Raw genomic sequence first — 10,991 nt, 5'->3', positions numbered from 1 at the left:
GGATCGCTACCTAACTAGGATGACCAGACAAGGATGGTGGATGGCTACTTAACATGGATGAAAAGATGATGATGATGGACGGCTACTTAATGTTGATGAAAAGATGATGATGGTGGACAGCTACTTTACATCGATAAATAGATGATGATGGTGGATGGCTTCTTCACGTGGATGAATAGATGATGATGGTGGACGGCTACTTAACGTGGATGAAAGATAAAACTAACATATATTAAACAGAAACATGAAAAAAAATAGTATCACTTTCATTCGAGCAGGAGTATAAAATTCCTTAAAATAATATTTTTCATTTTTCATTTTTATTTGTAACCTCTTCCATAACTAGAGCCTGTATCGCTCACCTGATTCTACTTGGGTTTTAGAAATCATATAAAAGAAGAAAAAATTTGGCTACAAATTAACAAATCTTGCCCAGCACCTGATTAGGAAAGAAGCATTCATGCTATGTTTGTTTTCATTCAATTCAGTGGTTCTCTAGAAAAAGACTTGTGTATGCAATTCCCATAGGCTCCTATGTTAAACCAAGTCACCCCACTGGTGGCCATCTTAAATGTTAGATTGGTGACAAAGTAACAACACTTGGCCAGCATCTCATAAGGAACATTCATGCGATGTTTGATTTCATTCCATTCAGTGGTTCTCTAAAAGAAGTCATCTGTATGCATTTCCCATAGGGTCCTATGTTAAACTAAGTCCCCTTCTGGCGGCCATCTTGGATGATGGATCGGCTACAAAGTAACAACACTTGGTCAGCACCTCATAAGGAACATTCATACTATGTTTGGTTTCATTCCATTCAGTGGTTCTCTAAAAGAAGCCATTTGTATGCATTTCCCATAGGGTCCTATGTTAAACTAAGTCCCCTGCTGGCGGCCATCTTGGATGATGGATCGGCTACAAAGTAACAACACTTGGTCAGCACCTCATAAGGAACATTCATACTATGTTTGGTTTCATTCCATTCAGTGGTTCTCTAAAAGAAGTCATTTGTATGCATTTCCCATAGGGTCCTATGTTAAACTTAGTCCCCTGCTGGGGGCCCATCTTGGATGATGGATCGGCGACAAAGTAACAACACTTGGTCAGCACCTCATAAGGAACATTCATGCCATGTTTGGTTTCATTCCATACAGTGGTTCTCTAAAAGAAGTCATTTGTATGCATTTCCAATAGGGTCCTATGTTAAATTAAGTCCCCCGCTGGCGGCCATCTTGGATGATGGATCGGCTATAAAGTAACAACACTTGGTCAGCACCTCATAAGGAACTTTCATGCAATGTCTGGTTTCATTCCATTAAGTGGTTCTCTAAAAGAAGTCATCTGTATGCATTTCTCATAGGGTCCTATGTTCAACTAAGTCCCCTGCTAGGGCCCCATCTTGGATGATGGATCGGCGACAAAGTAACAACACTTGGTCAGCACCTCATAAGGAACATTCATGCCATGTTTGGTTTCATTCCATTCAGTGGTTCTCTAGAAGAAGTTCAAAATGTAAAAAGTTTACGCAGACGACGACGCCGACAGACGACGGACGCCAAGTGATGAGAAAAGCTCACTTGGCCCAGGTGAGCTAAACAATGAGTAACTATACAAATATGTAAACATTATTTTAACAACAAAGGATTTCAAATTTGCACCATCACTGAGTATAAAAACTCATTTCATAAAAAAAATTAACATATTCAAATTCATGATACAAAATTACATTAAAGCTGTATAATCACTTTTTTCTATAAAAATCTACATGGATTCAGAGAGAAAGACTACACTACACATATAACATGAACAAGACAAGAAATCAACTTTATCATTTTATACAGTTTACAAGTACGCAATTATGTGGAGTCAACAGTATACATAAAAATAACAATTTAAAACTTAGATCTTACTTTACATAGTTGACAGTGACAATATATTGTCTCAATAGGTAAAATTCTAAACAGAGCCATCATTACCATGATCTTTATGATAAACAATGAAATGAAATTATTGTTCTGTGAATTGCTACTATCTTATTAACCTGTATAAATATGTCCTTCAATCAAAAAAACAACATCTTAAATTTTATTGTCTGTAAAGAAAATAGATAACACTTTGTACATTATTTCTAATATTTCAATTCTAAAAGATGCACTGTCATAGAGTATCTACAATATTTGTGAGTCCTTAGCTAGAAAAAAAAAATGTATATCATCAATACCAAGTTATACAAATAACAAACAAGAATGTGTCCATAGTAACCCACTTGCACTATCCTTTTCTATGTTCAGTGGTCCGTGAATTGTTGATTTGACTTCAACTTCTCAAAAACTACTCTAACAAAAAACTTTAACCTGAAACAGGACAGAAGGACTTATAAACAGACGCACAGACTAAAAACGTAATGCCCCTAGGTGGGGCATAACAAAAAACACCATTACACTATTAGTTTCAGATAAGGATAAAGGTATGGTACCATTAAAAGTTTTAAACCCGTTGCAATTGTTTGCAACTGTCCTAAGTAAGGAATCTGATGTTCACAACTTGTCGTTTATTGTTGTTGTTCATACCTGTTTCTTGTTACACATTTTTTTTTTATAGATTAGACCATTGGTTTTTCCTTTTGAATGGTTTTATACTAGTAATTTTTGGAGACCTTTATAGCTGGCAGTTTGGTGTGAGCCAAGTCTCCGAGTTGAAAACCCTACTTTGAACTATAATTGTTTACTTTTATAAATTGTGACTTGGATGGAGATTTGTCTTATTAGCACTCATACCACGTCTTCTTATATCTATAAAGACTTGACATAAAACCAGCACAGTCAAGGTGGTTGACATGAAAATGTGGCAGTTTAAACAAGTTTTAAGAGATCAAAACTCTCCCCATTTTTAACCAATACTAAAATTTAGACGTCAAACCATGTGTGATACCTATTTCTATTTCAACCTTGATATTTTCATGTGTCACAAAAAATCTTGATCATCATAACAGCAATATTCAGAAAACATTCAGGACTTTATTTCTAACAAAAATATATTGCACTTACAGACTTGATATTTAACACATATTTCTCATAGTACAACAAAAGAACATGTATCAAAATGATAACAGGTTTTTTAAATGGCACTGATAGGTAATTTTTAATATGTACAATCCAATTGAAACAATGTTTGAATTGCTTAATTACCCTAGACTTAATACTGTAAATATGATATCAGAATTAGCTATAATGTATAGCTTTATACCATACTTATTTTACATCTTGTCAATGAGTTCTTGTATTTCACCTGTTTTGTTAGTCATGTTCTCAGACTAAACAGATATTAACATTTTTGTAAACTTCAATTTATTTCATGGATATTTTCAACTGAGATGAATTTGAAAATACTACAGACATTTTTTTCATGAATGTCTATGATACCCGATTAACAGATCATAATCAAGTTTTGCTTATCTTCTTTGGTTTATAGTTTCAGATATTTGTCAAGTTCTCCATTGCATTTCCCTTCAGTCACACCAATGCTCTATTCCATTTTGAACCACAAGGCTGTGTTTCTTTTCTTATCCAGAATGCTCTATTTCTTTTTTTAACATGTTAAGTCTTTTTGATGACAATCAATATTGTTATTTAATAAGTTGGTTGAAAACGTTGTTTCAATAACATTAATTTTCTTTATTCTATCATCAACTTCCATAAGCTTTTGGTATATGTATAATGGTCTGGGATTCTGAAAGTAAAATAAAAATTTTATTACGTACAGATTCATATGTTCTATGAATCATCAAGAAGTTCATAAATTTAATTAATGGCCATACCTGTCTTTTGACCATAATATTAAGTAGGTGAATGCAACAAAATGGTGTATCCTGGATAGTTTTTTTTGTGCATTTAAGGAAACAATTTCAAGTCTCTTAATGCACTTCTACAAGACAATTTGCTCTACAATTATTATAATGTCCATTAGAATAAACTAAGTCCAATATTCAGTTCCAATATTAATCAGGGTACTTACTGAAATATTAAGTTTTACTAATACCTAATTATCCACTGGAAAATTGTCAAGTACTTTGATGAAATGTGTATTAGAGCATTCCACATAAAAGCAAACGATTTTAGAAGATTTATGACGATTATGTTTACTAGTATTGCCAATTCCAAACCTCAGGATAAAGTATAAAACTTTTGATATAAAAAAATAGAAGTTGCTTTCTAAAATTGAAATGGAAGTAAGTTTTTTAATTGCTCTGATTCAATACATTTTCCTTATGCATATTGAATAAGCCTTTTCTATCAGTAATATGAACTCCCTCACTTTGTTTTGATATGAAAAAAATATTGGCGTTATCATTTAAAAGTTATATAATGAAGTAAGTATCCTCCCCTTACACTAGTAATACAATGGTTATGAATAAAAAGAGAAGTGGAATATATTTCAATTTAGACAATACCGAACAACAAATATAACAAAACAGAGGGCAACATACAGTCTTCCTAGTTAGGCAGGACATGGAATAGAGGGCAACATACAGTCTTCATCAATGGACAGGAGAGAGAACAGAGGGCAACATACAGTCTTCTTCAATAGACATGACAGTAAACAGAACACAACACACAGTCTTCATCAATAGACAGGATAGTAAACAGAGGGCAACAATCAGACTTCATCAATAGACAGGACAGTTGACAGAGGGCAACAATCAGTCTTCATCAATAAACAGGACAGTAAACAGAGGGCAACATTCAGTCTTCATCAATAGAGAGGATAGTAAACAGAGGGCAACATTGAGTCTTCATCAATAGACAGGACAGTAAACAGAGGGCAACAAACAGTCTTCATCAATAGACAGGACAGTAAACAGAGGGCAACAAACAGTCTTCATCAATAGAGAGGATAGTAAACAGAGGACAACATTGAGTCTTCATCAAAATTAGGACAGTAAACAGAGGGCAACAAACAGTCTTCATCAATAGACAGAAATAAGAACAGAGGCAACATAAAGTCTTCTTCAATAGACAGGACAGTAAACAGAGGGCAACATACAGTCTTCCTTTATAGACAGGACAGTAAACAGAGGGCAACATACAGTCTTCCTCAATAGACAAGATAGTAAACAGAGGGCAACATACAGTCTTCATCAATAGACAGGACAGTACACAAATGGCAACATACAGTCTTCATCAATAGACAGGACAGTAAACAGAGGGTAACATACAGTCTTCTTCAATAGACAGGTCAGTTAACAGAGGGCAACATACAGTCTTCCTCAATAGACAGGACAGTAAACAGAGGGTAACATACAGTCTTCTTCAATAGACAGGACAGTAAACAGAGGGTAACATACAGTCTTCCTCAATAGACAGGACAGTAAACAGAGGGTAACATACAGTCTTCTTCAATAGACAGGACAGTAAACAGAGGGTAACATACAGTCTTCTTCAATAGACAGAACAGTAAACAGAGGGCAACATACAGTCTTCCTCAATAGACAGGACAGTAAACAGAGGGTAACATACAGTCTTCTTCAATAGACAGGACAGTAAACAGAGGGTAACATACAGTCTTCCTCAATAGACAGGAGAGTAAACAGAGGGTAACATACAGTCTTCCTCAATAGACAGGACAGTAAACAGAGGGTAACATACAGTCTTCTTCAATAGACAGGACAGTAAACAGAGGGTAACATACAGTCTTCCTCAATAGACAGGACAGTAAACAGAGGGTAACATACAGTCTTCCTCAATAGACAGGACAGTAAACAGAGGGTAACATACAGTCTTCTTCAATAGACAGGACAGTAAACAGAGGGTAACATACAGTCTTCTTCAATAGACAGGACAGTAAACAGAGGGTAACATACAGTCTTCCTCAATAGACAGGAGAGTAAACAGAGGGTAACATAAGTCTTCCTCAATAGACAGGACAGTAAACAGAGGGTAACATACAGTCTTCTTCAATAGACAGGACAGTAAACAGAGGGTAACATACAGTCTTCCTCAATAGACAGGACAGTAAACAGAGGGTAACATACAGTCTTCCTCAATAGACAGGACAGTAAACAGAGGGTAACATACAGTCTTCTTCAATAGACAGGACAGTAAACAGAGGGCAGCATACAGTCTTCTTCAATAGACAGGACAGTAAACAGAGGGTAACATACAGTCTTCTTCAATAGACAGGACAGTAAACAGAGGGTAACATACAGTCTTCCTCAATAGACAGGACAGTAAACAGAGGGCAGCATACAGTCTTCCTCAATAGACAGGAGAGTAAACAGAGGGCAGCATACAGTCTTCCTCAATAGACAGGACAGTAAACAGAGGGCAACATACAGTCTTCTTCAATAGACAGGACAGTAAACAGAGGGTAACATACAGTCTTCTTCAATAGACAGGACAGTAAACAGAGGGTAACATACAGTCTTCTTCAATAGACAGGACAGTAAACAGAGGGTAACATACAGTCTTCCTCAATAGACAGGACAGTAAACAGAGGGCAGCATACAGTCTTCCTCAATAGACAGGAGAGTAAACAGAGGGCAGCATACAGTCTTCCTCAATAGACAGGACAGTAAACAGAGGGCAACATACAGTCTTCCTCAATAGACAGGGCAGTGAACAGAGGGTAACATACAGTCTTCCTCAATAGACAGGACAGTTAATAGAGGGCAACAATCAGTCTTCATCAATAGACAGGACAGTTAATAGAGGGCAACAATCAGTCTTCATCAATAGACAGGACAGTTAATAGAGGGCAACAATCAGTCTTCATCAATAGACAGGACAGTAAACAGAGGGCAACTTACAGTCTTCATCAATAGGCAGGACAGTGAACAGAGGGCAACATACAGTCTTCTTCATTAGCCAGGTGAGGGAACAGAGGGCAACATACCGTTTTCCTTAATAGACAGGAGAGAGAACACTTAACCCGCGCAGGAAGTTGTCTCTATGTGACTTTTCCCCCACATTGGACTAAATAGTGATAAGGTGTATCTATTTTACTCTACTAAACGGAGCCAATAACTCCAATAAATAGCCCTATTGATTATGAAATTTTTGAAATTTTAATATGAAAATTATATATCTGGCATTATCTACTTCCTATTTATAACCATATTAGCCTGATATAGGAATAAATTTTAGTTTAGGCCATTTTTCTAAAAGTTTGTCACTGTTTTCAAACTCTTTTCTTGATTTAAAATGTGGCGCCACCCCTAAACCATTAAAATTTTAGTAGAAAGGTAAAGGATATGGTATATGTAGAATATTTTAGCAATATATTTGTTGGCAAGGGTTAGATCAATTGTTGATGTTTCATAATTTATGCAAAATTTAAGGTTTAAATGAAAATTCACTGACATTTATGACATCATATATAAATGACAAAATTGGTAAACACTTCTTTTAACTGTCACAATTACACATTTCAACATATGATTACATCAAGTTATTCCAATATTGTCACAGAACTTTCACTAAAGTAATAAGTATGATTGATATATGGATGAAAAGAAAACAAAATTGAGAGACAAGAACATTCCACCTACCTACGTATCAAGAGACAAGAACATTCCACCTACCTACGTATCAAGAGACAAGAACATTCCACCTACCTACGTATCAAGAGACAAGAACATTCCACCTACCTACGTATCAAGAGACAAGAACATTCCACCTACCTACGTATCAAGAGACAAGAACATTCCACCTACCTACGTATCAAGAGACAAGAACATTCCACCTACCTACGTATCAAGAGACAAGAACATTCCACCTACCTACGTATCAAACACATTGAGAGACAAGAACATTCCACCTACCTACGTATCAAGAGACAAGAACATTCCACCTACCTACGTATCAAACACATTGAGAGACAAGAACATTCCACCTACCTACGTATCAAGAGACAAGAACATTCCACCTACCTACGTATCAAGAGACAAGAACATTCCACCTACCTACGTATCAAGAGACAAGAACATTCCACCTACCTACGTATCAAACACATTGAGAGACAAGAACATTCCACCTACCTACGTATCAAGAGACAAGAACATTCCACCTACCTACGTATCAAGAGACAAGAACATTCCACCTACCTACGTATCAAGAGACAAGAACATTCCACCTACCTACGTATCAAGAGACAAGAACATTCCACCTACCTACGTATCAAACACATTGAGAGACAAGAACATTCCACCTACCTACGTATCAAACACATTGAGAGACAAGAACATTCCACCTACCTACGTATCAAACACATTTTAACCTTTGACTACATTTCTTCTTTGAGTTTCAAAAACTTGTTCTCCTTGATTAAGTTGCACATTCAATCTTTCACAGTTTCAAACATTAGAGTGATAATTGTTGTTAGTTGCAATATATATCATATAAAAACAAGATGTTGGAATGATATTGCAAAAAAAGACAACTCTCCACAACAAACCAAATGACTTATAACTAACAATTATAAACCACTGTACGGCCTTCAACAATAAGCAAAACTCATAATGCATAGTCAGCTACAAAAGGCTCGAAATGACAAATGTTAAACAATGCAAACAGCCTAATCTATGTACAAAATAATAAAAGAAAAACAAATATGACATACAGCAACAAAAATCAACCACTGAATTATAGACTCCTGACTTAGGAGAATCACATACAGAATGTGGCGGGCTTAACCATGTTTGAAGACAGCCTACTCTCCGCTGAGACAGTGATGTATTAAACAGTACAACATAGGAATAAAACTGAGAATGGAAATGGGGAATGTGCCAAAGAGACAACAACCCGACCATAGACAAAAACAACAGCAGAAGGTCACCAACAGGTCTTCAATGTAGCGAGAAATTCCCGCACCCGGAGGTGTCCTTCAGCTGGCCCCTAAACAAATATATACTAGTTCAGTGATAATGAACGCCATACTAATTTCCAAATTGTACACAAGAAACTAAAATTAAAATAATACAAGACTAACAAAGGCCATATATATCATGTTTGATTTTGTTTATCATTTAGTTTCCTCACTTGAATTATATCAGGGACTTTTATAGGTTGATTAAAGGAATAGATTTTGCTCATTGTTGAAGACCCTATAAATAAACTCTTCATAGAACCAAGATTAAACTTGCACTCTTTTAATATCTTCTCAATTTTATAATATTTAATAAATGGTGAAAGCAACAAGTACTAGATTACTTGCTTGGAAGGACGAGTACTCGAGTACAATTTTAGATACTTGTTTGCATTTTTACAAAAGAACTAGCTTGACAGGAACAGATGATACAGATTGTCTATCAAGTCAGGCTTTATAAACATATTGACGGATTTATTTGCATGTTTCTGATTTGTTTCATGAACACACAAACAATAATTGCTATTTTGATAGCTTACTTTTTATAAATGATGGTCTGTTATTCATTGTTCTATGGACTCAAAAAGGACTAGCGATACACATAACTAAGGATCAAGGACTAGCGATACACATAACTAAGGATCAAGGACTAGCGATACACATAACTAAGGATCAAGGACTAGCGATACACATAACTAAGGATCAAGGACTAGCGATACACATAACTAAGGATCAAGGACTAGCGATACTAGTCCTACAGTTTGAGTTCTACAACAAAATGATGTAGGTTTATTTTTGACTGAAATCAGGTTTATGAAAGGAACTAATTTATTACCAAGATTTGACATCCTAATTAAAACCCAAGATTTTCACTAGACGTTAAAGATTTATCTGAGTACTTGAATACTCGCCAGTATCATGACCATATTTGAGTATTAAATATCAGATTTTTTTACATCCCTAATGATAAATCATCTGCTTAACAATGTGTTAAATAACAATTTGACCTTTACTTGGGATTTACAGATGTAACAATAATATTTGCACTGTCTAGCAAATTATCGAATAGTCAACATAAACAAGTCATGTATGCTATAAATATCTACATGAAGTTTACAAAGCAACACTTCGTAAGTTGATATATTTTGACACCAGCAGCAAATTTAGGATGTGTTTCAATTAAATTATGTTTTGTCTAAAGCCAAGCATATATGTATTTTGGTAGGTTACCAATAATTTCAACACAAAGAAACATTTCATAAAAGCAAATAATGATACCTTTTTCATATAAATCCTGGCAAAAATATGATTCTCAGAACCTATAACCATCATTTGGTTACACAATTTTGACTTGAGAAAACAATTTGGAATTATTATCATGCCTTTTTTAATGACAGCCTATTATAAAATTTTGTGATTTTTTTTATCATTTTTAATATCCTTTTAAATTTGTCAATCACTTTGAAATATCTTAATACTACTATGCATCAGCTATTGCTAATGTTCTATTATAAGAATATATTTCTCAAAATTTGTTATTTATCAATAAAAAACAAAGTTGAAATGAGCTAAATGTTACCAAAATATAATATGCACATCTACATGTTCAGGATATTATGCAGTTACAACAATTGTGCAAAGTTTCATTGGTCTTCTTACTATACTAATGAGGTTTTGAGTTAACATACAGACATTTCTGGGGATAATTATGGCAAGATACTCATAATAGCTGAATGATTATCTTGAGGAAGAGGTATTCAATTTCTAATAATTTTGTGAACTTTAAATTTCATGATTACCTAAACATACTAGATGTTCACATTGAAAAATAAAATGCTTTGCTGAGCGCAGCCTGATACAACCACAGAGGTCAAACTCCGAACAGTTGGGGCAAATTTGGACACATGTCAATATTGAATCAAGCTTGATACTGTCTGAATTTGGATTGTGATCAAATTTTTGACATAATATAGGTTTCTGACACAAAATAAATATGGTCAAATTCTACAAATTTATTGCGCGAATGCAATACTGTGCAATTGAAGATTTCTTGAAACTTTTCAAAATTTTGAAAAAAATATTATGAATCCCTTAAAAAAATTGTAAAAAAAAAATCCCCCCAAACTTAT

At 34.8% G+C, this 10,991-nt stretch overlaps 1 protein-coding gene across 2 annotated transcripts in view; it reads right to left on the bottom strand.

Annotated features, from left to right (window-relative positions):
- Positions 1–303: 303 nt before the first annotated feature.
- Positions 304–10,991, bottom strand: part of LOC139498668 (uncharacterized) — a 37,829-nt gene continuing 27,141 nt past the window's right edge. Inside the window, exons 6-7 of one of the 2 annotated variants that reach the window (XR_011657985.1) lie at positions 944–3,729; positions 304–777 (exon numbers count right to left, since the gene is read on the bottom strand). Coding sequence is in view for 1 of the 2 variants with exons in the window: in XM_071287170.1 (XP_071143271.1) it covers positions 3,686–3,729 (44 nt within the window). In the remaining variant the exon portion in view is untranslated. Of the gene's footprint in view, positions 3,730–10,991 lie in introns of both variants that reach the window. The other variant, XM_071287170.1, reaches the window with a different exon arrangement.

The sequence above is a fragment of the Mytilus edulis genome, chromosome 12 (assembly GCF_963676685.1).
Source record: "Mytilus edulis chromosome 12, xbMytEdul2.2, whole genome shotgun sequence".
NCBI classification, from domain to species: domain Eukaryota; kingdom Metazoa; phylum Mollusca; class Bivalvia; order Mytilida; family Mytilidae; genus Mytilus; species Mytilus edulis.
The sequence above is the reverse complement of the archived record's forward strand: the minus strand, read 5'-3'. Positions and strand labels throughout refer to the sequence as shown.